Consider the following 20,553-nt stretch of genomic DNA (forward strand, 5'->3'; position numbering starts at 1 on the left):
TCTTTTTTATTTAATCCCACCTAAATACTTTATTTTCCTCTATTTTACAGAATTCTAAATAAGACAATGCAAAATCTCACCTGATAAGGATTCTGAAACTCTACCTATAAGGGAAAGTACTCTCCCTTCGAACGTTCGCCTTCGAATAATGTGAATTTTCTTTTATTTTTCCTACGAGATTTACACATTTTTCTTAAATATTAGTTAGTTTATCATCAATTATTTATAATAATTATGTGATAATTGTGTATAAGTCTCTACAGGAAAAATAAAAGAAAATTCACATTATTCGAAGGCATCAACGTTCGAAGGGAGAGTACTTTCTCCTATCAATTTCTGAACAGGCATTTATATACAAAATTTTCATCATAAGCCCTTTTAAGTTTCATATTCAAAGACCCTATGAATGATTTTTTTCTTTTATTATAATAATTCTGCTGTTATTTAATATGAATCTTAATTTTAGTCTGTAAGCGGTATAACCATATCTTGCTGGAAATTTTTCTTTTCCAGGTATCAGAAAGTTCTGATTTGATTCGAGCTTTTGTTATTGTAAGCTCCTAAATGAGTTCTATGAATTTTGGCGCACTCGTTGTTGTTAATCTACACGAAGAAAGCTTTAGCAATTTATCTTTTCCATCAACTTATCAGGATTTTCCCCATGTGCTACAATATTGAGTTATCAGAGAAATAACGTCTGATAGTAATGAAAAGACCACGTCTTCGCTATCGACAAGACATTAGTGTTTATATTCGTGCTACCGTGAAATGTGGCGATTTTTGGTTGTAGGAGCTCTTGTGTCAGTGGTGTTTGCGGTCAAATTGGAGAAATGTGAGAGAGAATATTAAAGAAAATTTACAAAAATGATTAATTTGAAATGTGTTACCAATTTTAAATATTAATTTTAGGTCCTGGGCCTCAACCACTTGGCTTCCGATCAAATGCGTGCAATGAAACTCATTGTTTTATCTCACTTTCGTCTCCTATTGGATTTGAAGTAGATGCCAAAATAAGTAAGGATGAACCAATTTTGAGTAAATCGTATTGATACCAGACTGAGAGAATTTAAATGTTTCCAGCTAAGAACACAATCCATGTCTTTCCGAGTATTATGTTTCTTTACTACGAGGATGGTGTTCAGCGAGGAGAGCTTCCAATTAACATTGATATCAGGCGAGGATGTAAATTTATTGTATCCCATACCTGTCCACTCAAAAAAGGTGATATCATTACTTGGGCCATGGATTGGGACTTCCTTCCAGCTGAAGTAGCCAGAGTTGGTTCAACATTTAAAGGACAAATTGTCCTACATGATGAATTTCAGAGGCATGTTGTATGTTTGAAAATTAATCTAATTGTTACAAAATAAAATTTTTAGTATGACTTTGCTGGTATTTAATAGAAATTGTTACACTTTTTAGCTTTAACAGTTTCCAAATTATTGTTCTCTGTATTTGGGCGCAATCAAGAGAATCACTAAAAATCTTTCTAATCGGTTTATCAGACTTTGGTGTTTGTAGGTGTGAGCTTTGACTGAGATAAGGGGAAGACCGCTTTGACCACTACCTCAATAATTATTCTGAAATTTAGTGTTGTTTTACTTTTGATTGAGAAATGTGGCGTTTTCTGATTGTTGGACTTCTCATATCTGTTGCATGGGCCATCAAATTGGAAAAATGTGAGTTATTGCCCAAAAGGGATTTAACCAGTGTATCCTAATAAATTACATTGCATAGGTCGACGTGGAGCCCTTCCTCTTGACATACGGTCAACCACATGCAACGACACCATTTGTGAAGTCTCAAAATCCGTTCCAGTTGGTTTTGAATTGGATCTCAAAGCTCGTAAGTTTATTTTATCAAATTTTGCAAAATCCAGATTTAATTACTTAAAACTCCCCATTTTCAGCAAATGACACAATTTTCGTCTTCCCAAGCGTTTTGCTCCTCTATAAATTACCAGAAGGTAATAGAGGAGAGATTGGTGTTGAGATTGACATGAGCCGAGGATGTGACTACCTAATATCGCATTCTTGTCCCCTAACCAAAGGAGATATTATTACATGGGCTTTTGATTGGGACTTTCTTCCAGATGAACTTTTTCCAGTTGAAGGCGACGATGTCAGATTCCGAGCTGAAATTATTTTATATGACAAAAATGTGGATATAATGACGTGTTTTAGGATTAATCTTGTTACCACTAAATAAATTTAAAGACACTAGTACAATGACGAAGTTTTGCTATCTATAAATTTCAATTGAAGCTTTTTCTCAAAGCTTCTGTGAAAGCTTTGTAAGTTCACAGGCAAGTAGTTTTGTAGCCAAGACACCTTTATATTTCACTTATTTAGTCTATTTGAACGTAAGAAAAATAAATGTAATATAGGGAGGAAGGAGCAGTTTCACATGTATTTGAAATAAGAAAATAAATATTTTAAAATATAGGAGATGCGTTTTATATTAATTAATTTATTTATTCACACTCCAGAAAATATATTTACAATGTAGGGGAGCAACCCATGCTTCGTACGATCTCAAGCTTCGTAATGACTAAATTTCGCCGTGTTTCTGAATAAATGTGACTCCGCAATAATTATAAGCCCTGATGGGGCTAACTTGATGTAAAAGTACAAACTTATAGAGGGAAATTGGAGAACTGAAGGTGCCACCTATTTCTCACTCCGCAAGAGTGATCCGTTTACGGCGACTAATGCTCACTCACTGAAGACTGAGGACAGTTACCTAACAATAAAACCTTAAACAACCTTTCAGCATTCATAAGGATGGTAGGAGATGGGCGTGTCAAAGGAATAAAGGATTATGAATGGTGGGTTATGGCCGTCGACTGGGTTGACATGTGTCGAATAGGTCATACGCTCTACAATATATTTTAAAACCTGGACACTTTCTCGCAGTTTTTACAATTATGGGTGCGATAAACCACATTTATTGAGAAACAAGGAAAAATTAAATCATTACGAAGCTTGGGGCCGTAAGTAGCCTGAGCACTTTCCCCTACAATCCTTTTTAAATCAATTTGGAGAGAAAATACCTTTTTCAGTCAATCGATGAGTATTAGTATTCAAATCAAAACACAGGAAGTACATTTAAGAAATCTACTCTATTTCCGAAAATTAGGTCCCAATGGCTGAATTTTTAAGATTTTTAAATAAAAATTTCAGAAAATTTCAGTTGAAATATTGTACTTTTATAATATGTTTAAGAACTTTAATTAAAATTAAAATTTACTACCTTGAAAAAAATTAGAGAAAATATGGTGTTTTCCTATCTTTTTGACCCACGCAACCCCTTAATACTAAACCTTCCGACTGTTTTCAGTTGTTTTTCCTAGCGCGCCCGGTAAAATGATAGACCGCGGTAGGTAGGATCCTCAACATATTTTTCTTAAAAAAGAGGAAGAAATGAAAATTTAAATACTGAAAAATATAATGTTTAAATGACGTCATTAGAATTCAATTCCATCTCTGGCTATATCGTCAGTTAAATCAGCATTTATCGTAACTTCATTTTTGCGATTTTGAGATATATACATATTTGGAATCAGCGTAATTTTGTTTATTAAACGCACTTGTGAAAAAGAAACTTTTATAAGCCCAATAAAAATTATTTTAAACAAAAATTATCGTAAGTGCTCTTAATTAAGAAAAAATTATCAGAATTTATCGTAAGTTCCATTTTTGGGGAAGTTACGACAAATTTCCATACAAAATTTTCAATAATCAGCATTTGCCGTAACTTCTTTTGCTTATTTGCGTGGCTTATAATTTGCAGCAAAATTGCAATATTTCTCAATAAAACGTTTATAAACTCTTCCAAATATCGAAAGACAGTGCGAATAGTGTAACATGAAATCATTTTAATTCAATATTTCCGAGAAAAAAGTGAGAAAAATCCCTATCCATCTGTAATTAATTCAAAACAAAACAAGCGACGTGGCGCACAAAATTTATTACAATTTATTTAATAAAACTTATGAAATAAAAACTTTTAGGGACAGGGATAAGAGTATTATTGACTAATTTAGTCAAATAAAGGCGCTTATTATCACTAGAATAATTCAAATTGATATAATGCATTTTAGAAAATTGTCGTAACTTCCAGAATCTCCATACATTGGAAGTTACGGCTTTATAAACGATGGAAGTTACGATAAAATATTATTGAGTTTCTTCTAAGATATTTCTCAATATTGCAGCTTTTAAATAATTTTATAAAGATTTTCTCGAGGCAACTTACAGTTTATTAGTGCCACTTTTATTATTTTTACTCAAAAGTATCGTATTCGGGGCTCATTATTAAGGAAAATAATATTGAACTGAAAATTTCCTCTCCTGAAAAGTTGTCAAAAGGAAGTTACGACAAATGCTGATTTAACTGACGATATAATAACATTTCTTTTCATTCTTATTTCTATTAAAATTCCGAGTTATGACCGATCCTTGAGGCATATTTGAAGAAATTCAAAGTTTGATAGTGATATTGTACCGTTTAAATATGTGTTGATTTTAAAGTATTTTTAGACCGATACATTTGACCGGTTTTGGTAGGTTTAGTGTCAATGAAATTCTAAGTTAGATATATTGAAAAATCTGATGAGAAATTAGAGAGTGAAATGGCCAAGCTTAAGTCTAATTGCCGTATTTATAATTCATTATTTTGGATTATTCTTGAAGAAAATATAGACAGAACTAATAAATAAAAAAAATATATTTTAATTTCTGATAGATCTCTAGATAGATCGTTTTATATTGTTTTATACATTCCATAAGACTTTTTTTCTGGTCAATTTACACTTAAAATGAATTGAATTTTAAAAATTAAATAGTATGGAGCCAAGATGCACGGTATAGACCTTTTTTAAAAACTTCTCTATTTCCTCCTTCTACGACGTTTCGGAGATTGGTTGTCTCCTTCCTCAAGTATGGGTAGGTATGGAGAAGCTCTTATCTGGTTTTTGGGGAATCACTTGGACAATTACATACACTTGGATTTCATCATACACTTTCTGGGACGATGTCCCCATTTGGACGGTTTGACACAGAATGATGGGCTGCTGGATATCGACCATCCAGCAGCCGATCATTCGCGGTTATCCCTATAGTCGCTAATAACCCTAATAACGCTATAACCCTAAGCCCCGCGGTTTAGGGGTAAAGAATCGCGTCGAGCCCATTTTATCCATTTCGACCGCCGAGAACAGTTTACTCGACGCGATTCTTTACCCCCAAAAATTCAACTCAGAGTTGCAAGCACTCAGAGTAGCACGCATTTCGAGGTCGCCTGTAAAGAATCTCAGGTACCATAATTTTATCTGGGCTTATCACTGATTTTCTTCTGCGAAAATAGGTTTTTTGCTCTAGAACTTTTTCCCCATGGTTTAGAACTTTGGTCCCGGAACAAAAGTTGTTACCTATACTATAGCCTATTCAATGATATAGGTCTCATTGGTGGTCGCATCATAGACCACTTTTGCCCAAATTGAATTGTAACAATTGGATCTTAAATAGCGCAAGCACCATTCATCACAGTCAACGGACTTTTACAATTTGTAAAAAGCTTTTAAACCTTTTAAAGCTTTCAAGTTCAATGATAAACCATCTATCCGAGGGACTATCAATTATTTACAAATGTTGATATTTATACACCATTTCCAGAAATACGTTAACATATCTTTAAATATAAATAAATAAAATATAAAATATTTCTTTTGGTATTATATAATCATATTTATTATTTACAAAATTGTGTGCTTCTAAAAGAAGTAGAGGAGTTATGGAAATGTATTACAAAACTTGAGAAAAAAATTTTAATTGACGGCATTAATAGGTACACGGATGCAATTGATGAGACTGTCGTCTTCCATGAGAGAGAGTTCAATCTGAAGGTTGTTTGTTGGGGGATAATTAGGTCCAACAGGGAAACGGAACACGTAGACAACAGTAGAACCAGCTGCAATAGGACATTCAGCGCCCTCGAGGTTATCGCAGGCAGTGTCTCTAACGTTTGGTGGGAGTTCGTATGGAATTGGGATGGGACCAAGGAAAGCAATGGTTCTTGGACTAAACGTAGCGATATCTCGGTCTGGGAAAGCAAAAAAAAAATTATTATGGCTTTGTCAAGAATTTGGATTTCTTTTTTTTATATACTCACAAGCAAAGAAAGTAACTCTCATAATAGCGTCTGATCCAAGTTGAATATCACAGGGAGCTTGATCGCATCCTTCGACGATGACTTCAAGTGGTGCTTCATGCCCTCCTGAGCATTGCATAAGCCCTTCTGTGGCAAAGATGGCAGGAATGAAGGTAGCAACGAGAATCAGATACTTAAACATTTTCTTTGGACACTTTTTCACTTGCTGTCTTTAAACAATTTATCTCCACAACTAACTGCTTTTCCTTCAGAAGAAGACCTTTTATACAGCTCAAGACGTTGGCTCCTATCGACCAAGATTGAAATCTTCCTGTGGCATTTCATTGATAAAAGGTTTTGGAGGCACAGGTGTTCGAGATTATGTAAAAAGTCACCGTAAATATCTTTTATGACCCATTGATAACAAAAAGAAATCTATAAATTTATCTACGAAAAATCTTAATTTGAATGTGTTGACGAACTCTGTGGGTTGCGACAGAAAAAATGTTGATCTTGTTGCATTCGCTGTAGTATGGATCACCTTCTTTGACTGATAAGATGATGTTCAGTAATGACCAGGTGGTCTTCGTAGAATAAAACCTATCGGGTTTTTCCAAGACTTTCGCATTTTTTATGATTAAATAGAAAACTTTCGAAATAACGGAAGCAATGGATTAAGGTACTTTGATATTGTCACAATGACTATTTACTTTTCGTTCATAATTTGGTATTTCTAATGCTATTAAATATTTTATTAATAGTAAAAGGCAAATCATAATCTATGGCATGGTTATGCTAATTATAATTTAGGGACTCTGAATAGGGCTAAGACAACTTGAATTTAATGCTATGTCGATTTCGATTGTTTTAAGCAGATGTGGACAAGATAATCAAAAGCTTACTAAAAGTCTATTGCAAATCTATTTGAATGGCATGCTTTTAATTTTAATATATATTTTATAATTGTATCTTTACGAAAATTCATTATAAATTCTAAAGGACAATGGGCAGAAATGTATGGGAGCTGGTCCAACCCTTCGCCAGAGATGGGACTATGCCTATTTTGTAGGTATTGGTGTCTGACTTAAAAATTACCGAGACCCAAGTCAAAAAGGACTGTCAATCTTTGGGAAATTAACGATATCCTTCTGAAAATTCGCAACTTTGACAATTTATTGCTCGAAAACGGCTTAACCGATCTTAATGCAATTCGGGACAAAGTCGATGTATGACTTAAGCTTTAAAAAAATATTTTCAGATTCTTCCTCTGACTGCTCTATCTGGTAGCTCCCATACAAAGTTGCCATGTTTTAAAGCCATCGCACATTACAGGGCAACAAAATGAAAACCTATTTTATTTAATGTCAAATCATAGATATTTTCGGAGTCCTTGGTGTATCTTGAACATATCATCCGAAGAAACTTATACTCCATCACATCAAATTTTTCAGATACCTTAAGAAATGGGTAGAACTATTTTTATGAAACGCTTTTTTTAAGTAACGGCATATCGTAAGTTGTTGGCACCAAAGAACGTTTTCTAAAAGGGTACTGAAGTCAAGAATCATTTTCCTAAAAGAAACCGTATCCCTAACCCGCATTTCTCTTGTATCCAGGAGTGGAATGATAACTTTTCGATACTATCGAATCGATAGTATCGATAAATCTATCTGTTAGATTAAGTGAATGTAGACTTTTTACGTATTGTTGGGCCATTCATTGTGACAATCTTAAAAGAATATGACTGTTGATAAATATCTATGTTAGTTACAGAAAGTGCAGCTATCGTTTAAAGTTTTCAGAATTGGCAGTCGATAGTATCGAAAATAAGTTATCATGTCACCCCAGATTTTGCTCAAATAACATCGAATATTCTTTAATTCCGTTAAAAGTATTTCCTCGATTGCATCCTTTTGTCGTCTTTAGGGAAATATTCTCCTTAAAAAAGGAGCTAGGATTGCTGAAGTTCATAGGGTTGTAAAGGTACCGTTACTAAAAAATTTTAACAAAAGGTTCTGAGTATAATTAATTAAAAAAGATTTTCTCTGAATTTATTACACAAAGTATTTAAATAACGGTATCTTTTAGGACCCTGTGATCTTTAGAGGTGTTAACTCTTTGTTCAAGCAGAATATCACTGCATAAGAGACATTTCACTAGATATAATCCTTTTTTGAATGATGAATGAATTTGAATGATGGTAAAAGATTTCTAAGGAAGATCTGGAAAATTGCAGGGAAAATGTAGAGATAAAGATATGGTTTGTTCCAGGAAATTTTTTTTTAGTCCTTATTTACAAATTATTCTTAAAAAGAACCAATATACGATTAACCGTTATAGTATAAAAGGTGTTTTGCAAAAAAAAATCATTAAAATTCTTATACATATGTTTAATGCTTTAGTGGTTTTTCTACATACTTTTGAGATTGGTCCCGGAACAAAACTTGTTACCTTTGCCAATACCTATTAGATGGTATAGGTCTCATTCATGGCGAAAGGTTGGACCGTTTTGCCCATTGTCTTTTATAAGACTCAACATTTAGAGCCATAAAGCCCTCTTTTGTAGCTTCAAAATTAATGTTAATTTAGTTTTTTTTATTTATTGAATATCGTGTAGGGGGAGAGCAACGGCCCCCTGACCCTTTTTATTACGTTCTTCGATTCTTGAACATTTCCTAAAAAGTTAAAAAAAAAGCATAGAGTAGTGGGGCCAATCGCGAATTTAATGGTAAGATAGTAATATTAGAAAAAGAGTATTAGAACAATCATAAAATACATGCATATAACTTTTTTTCAATAAAAGTATTATTAATGCCTGAAATTCGCGTGCTTTCCTTTCTCAAAATATTTGCATAAGTCTATCCCACTCTTTCGGTTTCGAAATTGGATTGGATTGGACCCAAAGTCCAGAAATGGCCAAAAACCTGAAAGCTTAAATCCCTAATAGGTAAAAATTCTGAATGGGCCAAAGCCCCAAATGGGTCGTAACAAGGGGTAGATAACTGATAGATAGCTCACGGTTCACTCGAATGCCGATCTGTCAATCCCTTGCCGGTCTGCCGCAAGTAAATTTACACAAGATTAGTGTTTGTAGTATAGTAGGGTAAAGTACCCTCGAGTCGGCCGGTTTCTCAATTCGGCCAGTTGAATTATTTAATTTTATTTACTGGTTTACGTTATTATAATATAAAAGACCTTATAATGTTAAATCGGTAAGACCATATTAACAAATCTAAGTAAATTGAATAAATAGTCCCACTGGCCGAGTTGAGAAACCGGCCGATTACAGGGTACTTTGCCTTACATTAAAATTTACCACTGGAGTTGTCTGTAGGAAATTTATAATGTTACACGAGATTAAACGAACGCTATACTTTACAAGAACGAACTGCCGTATAAATCCGCTGATTTTACACTAAAATCGTGCGGGTTTACCGATTTTTGTCAGTGAACTATGTATGTTCAACTATGTATGTATGTTCTGTCGATTTCTAGTCAAATTGCGCCGATCTGTAGATATCTTAGCAAAATAGTGCCAATTTATTTTACCTCCAAATCGGCACAATTTTGCCGATCGCCGCTCACGGTTCTGAGAGCCACTTATTCACCCCTTTGGTCGTAATATTGAACGATAAAATCCCGATCTAGAAAGGACAAATCCCAAAAGCAAAAATCCGGAATGAGCCAAAATCCCAAATAGTTCGTAATCCTGAATAACAAAATCCCGATCCCGAAAGGACCAAAATTCGAAAGACAAAATCCCGAGAGGGTCTAAATGCCAAGAGTCAAAATCCTGAAAGGGCCAAAACCCCAAGTAGGCCGAAATCTTGAACGCCGAAATAGCCAAAGAATCGAAATCCCGGAATGCCAAAAACCTGAAAAAGCCAAAATCCCAAGAGGGACGAAAATCCGAAAGTCATAATATCAAATTCTTAAAAGTGTCATAGCCACATCTACGAATGCATCCGGGCCTTCCGGAAGCAAAGAGAAATTTTCTGTGTTTTAGGAAATTGTTCACACTGTTAAGCCATGCCTAAACGGGGATCCAAATCCGTCCCGTGGGCAACCCATTCCTTTAGACAAGTGTTTGTCTTTCCCTCACAGGCACAGTGGGCAACGGTTAGAGCTTGGCGCTCAATTCAAACTCACAGTCAGTAGAGCCCTCTTCCGATCTATCGATCGGCAGAGAGAGACATTCAGTATGGCTCAGGCTGTCGAGTGGAGTGTCACGGCTCGTGCGGTGGGCCGTTGTTTCACGCCACTTAAGCCCTGAGTCCTCAAATTCCCCACTGTAAAGCCCCGTGGCTTTACAAATCAGATAGTGGGATAGTGTCCGTGCCCCAAAAGTGGCCGCGAGTGGCGAAAATAGTGAGAAAAATGGGTTGTGCAAGTGCCGATTGCGCAACACATGTGTTCGTGAGTGCTTGAAAAGTGAGGAAAATTGGCCCAAAAAGGCAGAAAACCCTTGGTAAAAGGGCAGCGGAGGGTAGTTGCTGATCGTAGGAGTAATCCTGGGGAGGATTAGGAGCATATCCTACGAGAAAAGTGGCCAGAATCGCCGGAAAAATCAGATAAGTGGTGTCATAATTCTTGGAAATCACCAGGATTTCCAAGAATTCCATATTGAATGAATGAGAGTGAGAGAGAAATTAATCACATGAAATTGCTTGTGATTAGTTTTTAACTCTTTTTATCACAATTTAGGGATAATTTTCAACGAGAATTTGTTAGACTTTTCTTAAAATAATTAAAAATCCCTAATGCTGCATAGTTTTGGCGATTTTAAGCCCTAAAATGTCATGAAAAGTTGAGATATCGCGACAATATTTGTGTGGGCGATTTAATTTTAAATTAAAATAATTTTTCCTCAAAGTTTAAAAAAAAAATGCCCTGAAATGATTGAAAACTCATAATGCATGTAAATTAAGCCAGAAAAAGTCCCTGAAAACCCAATGAGTTGGTAATTCCTTGGATGTGCGAAGGAAACATCGAGTTTTACACAAATATTTCGTTCAAAATTACAAACTTAAGAAGTCCCTTCAACATTTTAGCTGAGATTTTCTTGCATTGTGAGTGATATTTGTCTAGAATTTTCTAATATATCCTTTGATAGTCTCCAGAGTCTCCAGAGTCAATTGTTATTGTCATTTCTAGTGTGACGGTGGCTGATTGTGTGAACTGGTTCTGGATGTACTTCACACAAAGTGCTTTTAAATTTAAAGTTTCACACTAATTTTCCAGATAAGCAAGTATATGCTGACTGTAATGTCCTGAGGAAGTCTAAGTCGCCAAAAAGCTATTCGGTTGGCTCTCGAATAACCAAAAGATGACAACGGTTTCATTTCGGCGGTGGAAGTGAAAGGAGCTTGTGAGGGATACATCGTGGATCAACGAAGGCTTTCAGGAGCGAGAAATCTTCCAACGTGGTTGAAATGAAGCACGTTGCGGCGACACTCTTCGCAGGAAGTATATTCCTTGCATCTCGTATTATATAGGAGCAAATGATATCAAAACAAATGTTTTAAATGTGAACCCGAATACTAAAGTGAATCAGTTATATTTGCAGATGGACATGGAAATGACTGAGGCTATGGGACCATGTGATTGGATGGGTGATCATCTTCAGGAAATTAACCATAGGGGAATAGCCTCTATCAAACGAAAAGCAAGCCACAGAGATAGAGGGCAGGAAGATGTTAGAAGGAAATGCATGGTCGTTAGTAGCAGAGTTCTGAACATTTACTGGGATCGATATATCCAGCGCTTACGGATTTGCATGAGGTATTTGTTCCTGGGGGTGAGTCAAAATAGTCATTTTGCTTGAAGTGTTTAGGATCAAGGATGCACGTTTAGAAAATTGTGGCGTAGTCAGTACGCAAACCTGTTAATTTTCTAGATGTAAGGGTATCATCCTTGATCTTCAGCAATTTATTGCAAGTATTGGATAATTACCAGTCAAAGAATTCGGTAGTAGAATAGATTTTTAATCCAGATTTCGAGTGAGTTTCGTTAGCGTTTTGAGATGCGATAGTAATTAAACAGACAAAAGAAATAAAATCGTATCCAGAACGGAAGTAAAACCTTAAGCGGGGTTAAATATTCGACAGACAATAAAATAATATTTTGCAAGCGATTAACTAAACCGAACCAAAAAAAAGAAGACCCGTTCAAGTTTATTCAACTAAACGTCGGGAAAAAGATGTCCTAAATTTTAGATGAACGCTTCAACGTAATGTATATAGCCAATTGCAATTCGCTGTTTATGTTATCTGCTGTAAGAAGCGGACTTGTCTTTTTTTTTATTCCTGATCCATTGGTTGAAGTGTCAGTTACAGTAGTTGGGTATTCAAATTAGGAAAGCCAAAAACATTTAAAGCTATAAGACAAGGGTATAATTTATTTGAATACGGGTTTGAATGTCCTATATGCTTGAACAAAAGAAAGGTATATTATATCCAAAGATGATTCAAAGTTAATAGAATTGAAAATAGATTGTTGACTAAGTTAAAACAAGGATTAAAGATTAAAACAAAAAAAATAAGTGCTGAACTTAGTTAGTTAAAATATCTCAATTCTAGATGGTTATATCGGTGCTAAGTTCGAGTAAAGGTACAAGTCGGCTAATGGAGACTTGTATTTAAATTTTTAAAGATTTGTTAATTATTTTCTTCTCATGAATGATGGCTAGAATTGATAATCTTTAAACGTCGTTGGTGCTGACAAGTTTGAATGGTATTTCAGAATTTAAAATAATTCTAAAAAGATGGTCATTTAAAGATGGTAATAGACTCATTCTCGAGACAACAAGTTTTATTAAACACGTAATGGTTCTTGCTTAAATTTTGTCGGTCAATAGCTCCTCGTCGACTAAGGTCACCGCATTCGGAAAGTTAAAGCAACTGCAGAACTATATTTGCTTGGATTTGACCGGTTATCATCTAGTCGTTTAGAAAATTGTGGCTTAGTCAGAATGCCATCTTGTTAATTGAATAAGAATGCCATTAATTGTGAATTAATTGAGTTAAGAATGCCAATTTGTTTAAAAAGAAGGATCGGATAGATTTATTCGATTGAATATGAGACAAATATCACCTAAGTCTTGAATAAAAGCCCAATAGTCCGTAATTAAATTTAAAGAACGAATCTTGCCATAGATTTGCGATTCTTTGAATAAAGTTGCAATTTCCAGCGGTGGGCTAAGGTGCTATCTCTTATCCAATTGTAAATAAAAAGTTAAATATTGCAGGCAAAGCAGAAAACATATTAATTCAAGTGATAAGTTAAAGTCAGCAGAACTAGATTTAGACTGTTGATTTGTTTTACTAAAGAAATATTAAAATGTTAGACTTGATTAGCAAAAATGTCTGAGACCTTTTAATATAGTCTTGTTGGTGTTCAATTATGGGGAATAGGAAAAGTCACCGAATTGACCCTTGTACTTAAAGGCCAAATATCTGTTGAGTTCGTATAAAATAAATAAATAAAGGTGTTGGATTGTTATAAGCGATAATTTGGCAATAACACAGTAGTTTACCAAATGTCGTCGACTAAATTGGACGACCAAATCGTCGTCGGCTAAACCTTGAAGTCTTCGGAAAGTTCAATCAAATGAAGAATTAGTTCTACTTGAATTTGGCTAGTTGTGTACTAGTTGTTTTGAATTTATTGCCTAAATATCTATTAGTAGCAGATTAAGTCAAGAATGAAGTTTACCTTTTTACGTTAGTCTGTATTCGCTAGTAGAGTAATTAAATCGAATACGATCTTCATTGTTTTAAACTAGATATGATTGGTAATAGTAGTTAGAGGGAATACCTCTTAATTGATGGTGTTAAATTCAAGAAAAAAAAACAAATTCAGAATCCAGATACAGTATGTAAACTTAGCATGTATGTTATATCTAGACATGATATAAGGTTATGCAGTAAATGAACAGTTCCATGAGTGTTCAAAATAAGTCCATAGTAAGATGTATTGCGAAATGAATACATAAATATGGATCAGTATGAACAGCAGTACAGCGGAAGAGTGAATGCAGTGACGAAGGATGGCCGAGTCAGGTCAAGTCAACCCTCAAACCGTTAGCAGATTTCTGGAAGATGGACAGAAAGACGATATGACGTTGATATCAACCCACAACCATAACGACAATCTAAGGACGAAGAAGACAACAGGGAGATGACGTTATCAACCCTCAACCAAACCAGCCGAAGGACGAAGGAAGTAGAAACCAGATAGATTCTGGATGAAAACAACCGGACGTAAATGAGTGAAATTGGAGTTACTAGAACAGGAGGAGACCATGTCATCTAAATGGGTTTGAAGCTGAAAGTGGATAACTTTAGTTATTGCAGCTTTTGAGATTTGGATTGACCTTATCGGAGGTCGTTGCTCCAGAAAGAAATTATTTGACAGGATGTGCTTAAATGAAATTCAGGCGGAGTCGGTTATTAATTCCGAAATTCGGTAATACAAACTGTATTAATAGATCAAGTATTACACGGAAGTTTATTGTCTTTGATTTAGATGCAGGCTAGTAGCGAAAGCCTGTAGTGTTTTATCAAAGTGAATGTGATCGCCTAAACACCGATGCAGTAAGTAAGACTCTGAATGGGTTAGGATCCGACACGAATCTTTTAATTGAATGTTTTGGATCGGTTCAGTTGTCTTAAGCGCACACATATAAAAAGCTAATGTTATGTTCCAGTTCTCGTTTCAGATGCTGACTGATAACCCAATACTCCCATCGAGATGTTTTAACATCATGTATATGGTTGAGTAACTGCAGTTGGGTAATGTCGAGCATCGTAGATGGCCATCGGAAAAGGAAATCTAGATCTAGTGAAGAAAGACGTCCAACGATATTGCGCAATTGTCGAGCTCATCAACTAAGTTGCTCGATGTGTGGATTGTAAATGTAATCCACGGTTTACTCCAATCTCAGTGATATGGCGGGTTCACGATAATGTGTTCGAGTTCCCTTGCAATTATTGCGATGTATCATGCGAAAGATTGGATGTAAATGTCTGGCATCAATCCCAGTGGTAGGCGAAGTTCGATTCAACTTCGTGTTACTATCACGTAACGGATAGGTGTTACAGGTTACGCCATAGTGCAACGGGGTTCGTGTCAAGCTGGATGCGCTCCTCGTGATATTGGTTGGACATTGCAACACAATGTCCTCCAATGGCCCTATCATAATTATACAAACGGTTCCATCCTGCTCCCTTACTTCTTTCTCACCGAGACGGTGAATATCAGGATTGGCCGATTGTTAAGCCATGCCTAAACGGGGATCCAAATCCGTCCCGTGGGCAACCCATTCCTTTAGACAAGTGTTTGTCTTTCCCTCACAGGCACAGTGGGCAACGGTTAGAGCTTGGCGCTCAATTCAAACTCACAGTCAGTAGAGCCCTCTTCCGATCTATCGATCGGCAGAGAGAGACATTCAGTATGGCTCAGGCTGTCGAGTGGAGTGTCACGGCTCGTGCGGTGGGCCGTTGTTTCACGCCACTTAAGCCCTGAGTCCTCAAATTCCCCACTGTAAAGCCCCGTGGCTTTACAACACTCATAATAATAATAATAATAATAATAATATTAATGCTGACGCAACCTTCCATGAAGGAACAAGGCCTTCCCGCAAGGGGATTTCTAGACATGAATTATTATTTTTTCTTGTACGGGATGAGGTTGTCAATCCCATGCCCGTGGAATCAAGTGCAGTGAAGCTCACTGAACGCAATTCGAAAACCAAATCGGAAATTATTTCACATTCATTATCCTCCGTATAATTTCGTCAGTTCGGGATTTTCGCCATTCGGAATTTTACCGTCCTTTTAGTGCTTCTAAGTCCTTTTAGGATTTTTCTGTGCGGAGTCTTGGCTTTCTTCGGGATTTAGCTTAAGGAATTTAAGCCGCAGCGAAAAAACCTAATTTTAGTATTCGAACAGGTCAATCTTGCCCTACATTTATGATTAATACTTAAGAGGTTCCAAAGGTTTCAAACGGTTACGGGTAATCCAATGGAATTCATCAATACACATTTGCTTGCAAAAATTTATTTTCTTATCATCTATTTGATAAAATTTCAAGTGAGTGGACACTTAATAATCAAAATTCAGATAATTGTGCACTCCATAAATTAATCAAAAGCCACAGGTGGGGCTAAATACTTTGTCGTGCAATTACCTCAATAGGAAATAGCCGTCATTTTCATCCGTTGTAAAACCACTAGACTCATTACTTTATAAAAAAAAAAGAGTGACAATTTAAAAAGCGAAAAAACTGTTTATTCTACAAATTGTTATCACTTTGATCTCCCATACAATGTACATTATCTCTATATGACATGTTTGGCACGGAATAGAAATGCCAGATTTATCGGATGGCGTTGATGCGAATGCGACTGCAAGCAATTACGCTGTTGTTCTGATCAACTAGAGAGATATCTACGTCGATGTTGTTTGTGGGTGGATAGCTGGAGCTTACGACGAGCTGGAAATTGTAAGCAACAACTGTTCCTGCGGGGATGGGGCATTCTCCAGCAGAGAGGTTTTTGCAAGCATTTTCAGTGATGTCTTCTGGAAGTGAATGGTCAATGCCGATACCTAGGACATAGGCTCGAGCCTTAGGTTTGAAAGTTGGAATGTCACGAGCTGGAAAAGAACATGTGGAAAGGATGAGTAAAATTTGGTTATGTTTCAGCATGATCAGTAGACTTACGGGCTGTGAAGATGAACTCAATTCCTGTGCGTTCTCCCAGCTTGATGTCACAGGGAGTTTGGCTGCAACCCAAAACCGTAGTCTGGGTTGGAAGGGGTGGGTTTCCTGAACAACTTGTTACTCCTTCGGTGTTGGCCAATATGGCCGGTACCAAAGCAGCTAGAATCAGGTATCGAATCATGCCTTAAGAACTTTGATTATTTCCTCAGAAAACTTTTCTTCAAACTGACTTGAGGCCTTCTGGATTGAGCCTTATATAGGGCTCTCAATATGAAGTTGTCAATTGAAATTGAGTCATGTTACTCGTGTATTGATAGTGCTCTAGAAGAATTCTTGACATACAGGTGTTAAGGAAAAACAACGTTTTTGCTTGTTCATTGATAAGGTCTATTAGAATCAAATAAGACTATCAATGTATAACAAAATCGCTCATATCACGCCCTAAAAAACCAAAAATAGAAAAAATACTACGAAAATTAGGTTTACATTGCGGTGGATACCAGACCGAGTCAAAAAAAATGCTAAGGTCTTCCAGAACATAACATCTGACAAACTTATTACTCATAGAAAGAAAACGTACAGATGATAAGCGAAAATTTTCAAGTGGCTGCAGCGGTAGCATAAAAAAAATGATTTGCTGCCTTCGAATAAGATTAAAAATCAGAAATGAAAGAGCACATTAGTCAGAGAGCAATTATCCACTTGATTTATCAATTTATACTTCACAGTTGCCACTTTGATAAGAAGTCCTATGGCCAAAGACCCAGTAATGCCCCAGGTGTTTTGACTTAAGATTCCAGACAGAAAAGCTTCAAAATGCCAAAGTCAAAATTATATTCATTTATTGTCACATTCTGGCAACATTAAGTAATTAGAGATTTACAAGTAGAATGCCCAGGTTTTTAAGTAAAAGAACGGATAAAAGATTAATACACAGAAAGAAACAATTGCATTTCTGCAACTAAAGCTCCATCTTTGTATAATGAATTATCAAATCGCACTCCACCAACTTTTCCTTTGCCTTTAAGGTCTTGAAAATTGAGTACATAATCCTCCAGTTTGTATTGTCCCTGTAAATTGTTAATATTATTTAATTTATTTAATACAGAAACCATTCTGTCAAATTTTGTCTAAAACTAAATAAAGCAATGGTACTAAATTTACTAGGGGAAAGTGCTCTCCCTTCGAACGTTCATGCCCTCGAATAATGTGAATTTCTTTAACTTTTCCTAAGAGATTTCCACATGATTGTCACATAATTATCAATAATTGATGAAAAGCCAAATAATATTTGATAGAAATGTGTAAGTTTCTTAGGAAAACTTAAAGAAAATTCACATTATTCGAAGGCATGAACGTCCGAAGGGAGAATACTTTCCCCTACACTTTTTTCAAAGATGTAAAGAATATTGCACAAAATTATATTTTGGTATGTGTTTCCTGAATCTTAAAGACGAAATAGTGGTTCTATTTTAATGAAAAATGAATAGGGGTATCTTTCCCATGAACATTTGTTTTTAGCACTTTACTGTTCTCAAGTGCTTTTGCGTTATCGACTTTTCTTCGAATTGGTTCTTGTTTCGATTGTTTCCCGCAGTTCTTTCCATGTTCTAAAACTACCAAAGAGTCAGGACACAAACCAACACAAAGAAAAGTCGATTAGGGTAAGTGTGCCAAATTCCGGCCAGCTTGCAACTTCGGCCACCTTTTTTGTTCCTCGAATTTCCATGAACTTTTAGATTTTACGTACTCTAGTGATTATACAATGCAAAAGAATAACAAAAAATGTAGCTTCGACAAACGAGATGACGTGAAAAAGATATTGGAAGAATTTCCGAAGGGCAAGGAACTATGAGAATGAAGGTGGCCGAAATAGGGAACCAAAGCTATGTCTATATTTTTATTCATTTTAAAATGTATTAAGAATGATTTTAGAGTAAATAAAGACGGTAAACTCTTTACAAGTTTCGAAGCAGCACTCTTTCAGAAGAAAGAATTAAAAAAATCAATTTGTATTTAAAATATTACATTTCAAACTTGAGACTTTGACGCTTGCATGCAACTATGCCGAAATTTGGCACACTTACCCTATATAGAAGCGTTACAGATTAGTAAAATGCTAAAAAAAAGTGTTAATTTTTCGTGGGAATAGCATCATAATGCCTTCCAATAAGATATAATTCGTTTAATTCGAATAATACATCTGTGTGATAAATTTAAAATAATTTAGTACAAAAAATGTACTAATATGTACTAAATTAATTAACATAAACTTTTCTATTCACCTCAAGATTTGGTTCATTTTAAATTCAATTACAATAAAGATTCAAATATTTTTAAGAAGACGAACAAAAATTTTCAGAAATTTAAACTTCAGACGTATTAAATTTATGCATAATTTTAATGTTCAAAATTTAGTTCACCTTATATCAGAAGCCACTTTCAATAATATTTCGTAGATAAATTTTTTTTCTAGTTATAAATTTGAGGCAAAAAATGCAGAAAACAACTAAATCCAGGTGCTTTTAATTTTAGTACTATGAGTGCTAAAATATCATAACCCTACCTTCTTAACTGGACATTCTCCCGGAGGGGGTATATTGGACACATCCTTGAACTGTGGATAAATGTGTTTTTTGTAGACCTCTCCATTCAAAAAATCACAGAACTTTTCCTTTGATGTAGAATAAATTTCATCGTAATTTCCATCATTCTTCTCACTAAAGTACGTGGATATTTTCATTTCAAAATCATTATTGAAGTCTTCCATTTGGTCCATTACCATCGAGATTTTGAAGGCTGTTTCATTCACCTGTTCCGAATGCACTTCGTATTTGACGTACTTTTCAGACCCAGGAGAAGCAACAAACTTGTCAAACTTAATACCTGTAGGCTAGAGCGGAAAAATATTCTAGTTGATCGTATAAATTTTTAGAGGTAGGTAATATGGGCTTGAGCCCTAAGGTTTATCTGTAGAGCTTAATAGTGCTCTTCCCATGAAAAATAAAAAGGGGAAATTTTTCTACTGAACATTGTTTTTAGTACATGGCTATTCTCATGTGCTTCTACTTTATCGACTTTTCCTTGTGTTGGTTTCTGTCACGATTGTTTACCCCAGTTCTCGTTGTGACAAGAACAAATATAAAGAAATGTCCATCACGCACAAACACATGAGAACAGCAGTGTACTAAAAAAATGTCCAGGAGGAATATTTTTCCTTTTTATTTTGCAGTGAGATAGCACCATTACTTCTCTAACTTTTTCACACAAAGATCTTGTAGAAAAGCTTTTAAAATGCTTATCTAGAAATTTAAAACCTTCGTGATTTGGGGTAAACCTTAGGTCTGACGATCAAATTAAGCACTACCTTTTGAGCTTCTTCAGATAAAGCTCCACCGACCAGGAGTACAATCACAAGGATCTTCTCAAAAAATCCCATTTTTCCACGAAAATATTAAATCGTACTACTTTTCGAAGATTCTCACGTATTTTCCAGAAAGTAACTGAACGAACAGTCAATGAGAACTATGCATTTTATTGTGATGAGAAAGGATGAACGCTAGTGTTTTTAGAAGTTCAATTGTCATTAAAATTGAAAACACATAAAAGAGTTTCTCCCAAAAAATTCCACATCAATTATCGTAATTATTTCGATTGAGCCTTTTTCCTCACTCGAAATGA

General features: G+C 35.4%; 4 protein-coding genes and 1 long non-coding RNA gene across 5 annotated transcripts; 2 read left to right on the forward strand and 3 right to left on the reverse strand.

Moving 5' to 3' along the window:
* Nucleotides 1–770: 770 nt before the first annotated feature.
* LOC129798256 (uncharacterized) lies at nucleotides 771–1,382 on the forward strand. The gene is made up of 3 exons (XR_008751405.1): nucleotides 771–832; nucleotides 910–1,014; nucleotides 1,081–1,382. It is a non-coding gene; the product is annotated as an uncharacterized LOC129798256 (long non-coding RNA).
* Nucleotides 1,383–1,615: 233 nt separating this feature from the next.
* On the forward strand, nucleotides 1,616–2,208 carry LOC129799654 (uncharacterized). The gene is made up of 3 exons (XM_055843754.1): nucleotides 1,616–1,679; nucleotides 1,738–1,845; nucleotides 1,910–2,208. Exons 1-3 carry the CDS (start codon nucleotides 1,616–1,618, stop codon nucleotides 2,206–2,208), a joined length of 471 nt encoding a protein of 156 aa, XP_055699729.1.
* Nucleotides 2,209–5,722: 3,514 nt separating this feature from the next.
* LOC129798248 (NPC intracellular cholesterol transporter 2-like) lies at nucleotides 5,723–6,409 on the reverse strand. The gene is made up of 2 exons (XM_055841287.1): nucleotides 6,172–6,409; nucleotides 5,723–6,102 (listed from the first exon to the last, which is right to left on the reverse strand). Exons 1-2 carry the CDS (start codon nucleotides 6,350–6,352, stop codon nucleotides 5,828–5,830), a joined length of 456 nt encoding a protein of 151 aa, XP_055697262.1. The 5' UTR covers nucleotides 6,353–6,409; the 3' UTR covers nucleotides 5,723–5,827.
* A 10,008-nt stretch (nucleotides 6,410–16,417) lies between these two features.
* LOC129798247 (uncharacterized) lies at nucleotides 16,418–17,100 on the reverse strand. The gene is made up of 2 exons (XM_055841286.1): nucleotides 16,873–17,100; nucleotides 16,418–16,805 (listed from the first exon to the last, which is right to left on the reverse strand). The coding sequence occupies exons 1-2, from the start codon at nucleotides 17,051–17,053 to the stop codon at nucleotides 16,528–16,530; spliced, it is 459 nt and encodes a 152-aa protein (XP_055697261.1). The 5' UTR covers nucleotides 17,054–17,100; the 3' UTR covers nucleotides 16,418–16,527.
* Nucleotides 17,101–17,724: 624 nt separating this feature from the next.
* LOC129798239 (uncharacterized) lies at nucleotides 17,725–20,359 on the reverse strand. The gene is made up of 3 exons (XM_055841277.1): nucleotides 20,240–20,359; nucleotides 19,439–19,765; nucleotides 17,725–17,942 (listed from the first exon to the last, which is right to left on the reverse strand). Exons 1-3 carry the CDS (start codon nucleotides 20,309–20,311, stop codon nucleotides 17,799–17,801), a joined length of 543 nt encoding a protein of 180 aa, XP_055697252.1. The 5' UTR covers nucleotides 20,312–20,359; the 3' UTR covers nucleotides 17,725–17,798.
* Between the last annotated feature and the right edge of the window lie 194 nt (nucleotides 20,360–20,553).

The sequence above is a fragment of the Phlebotomus papatasi genome, chromosome 1, assembly GCF_024763615.1.
Source record: "Phlebotomus papatasi isolate M1 chromosome 1, Ppap_2.1, whole genome shotgun sequence".
Classification (NCBI taxonomy): domain Eukaryota; kingdom Metazoa; phylum Arthropoda; class Insecta; order Diptera; family Psychodidae; genus Phlebotomus; species Phlebotomus papatasi.

What these genes read in the sequence shown, in the direction of transcription:
- LOC129799654 (XM_055843754.1), top strand. Translation starts at nt 1,616, where the DNA reads ATGTGGCGTTTTCTGATTGTTGGACTTCTCATATCTGTTGCATGGGCC. An exon ending in GGCCATCAAATTGGAAAAAT is followed by an intron (nt 1,680 to 1,737) that starts GTGAGTTATTGC and finishes TACATTGCATAG; the next exon opens with GTCGACGTGGAGCCCTTCCT. An exon ending in TGAATTGGATCTCAAAGCTC is followed by an intron (nt 1,846 to 1,909) that starts GTAAGTTTATTT and finishes CCCCATTTTCAG; the next exon opens with CAAATGACACAATTTTCGTC.
- LOC129798248 (XM_055841287.1), bottom strand. Translation starts at nt 6,352, where the DNA reads ATGTTTAAGTATCTGATTCTCGTTGCTACCTTCATTCCTGCCATCTTT. An exon ending in GAGAGTTACTTTCTTTGCTT is followed by an intron (nt 6,103 to 6,171) that starts GTGAGTATATAA and finishes TTGCTTTCCCAG; the next exon opens with ACCGAGATATCGCTACGTTT.
- LOC129798247 (XM_055841286.1), bottom strand. Translation starts at nt 17,053, where the DNA reads ATGATTCGATACCTGATTCTAGCTGCTTTGGTACCGGCCATATTGGCC. An exon ending in TGAGTTCATCTTCACAGCCC is followed by an intron (nt 16,806 to 16,872) that starts GTAAGTCTACTG and finishes GTTCTTTTCCAG; the next exon opens with CTCGTGACATTCCAACTTTC.
- LOC129798239 (XM_055841277.1), bottom strand. Translation starts at nt 20,311, where the DNA reads ATGGGATTTTTTGAGAAGATCCTTGTGATTGTACTCCTGGTCGGTGGA. An exon ending in TATCTGAAGAAGCTCAAAAG is followed by an intron (nt 19,766 to 20,239) that starts GTAGTGCTTAAT and finishes TTTCCGCTCTAG; the next exon opens with CCTACAGGTATTAAGTTTGA. An exon ending in GAGAATGTCCAGTTAAGAAG is followed by an intron (nt 17,943 to 19,438) that starts GTAGGGTTATGA and finishes AACAATTTACAG; the next exon opens with GGACAATACAAACTGGAGGA.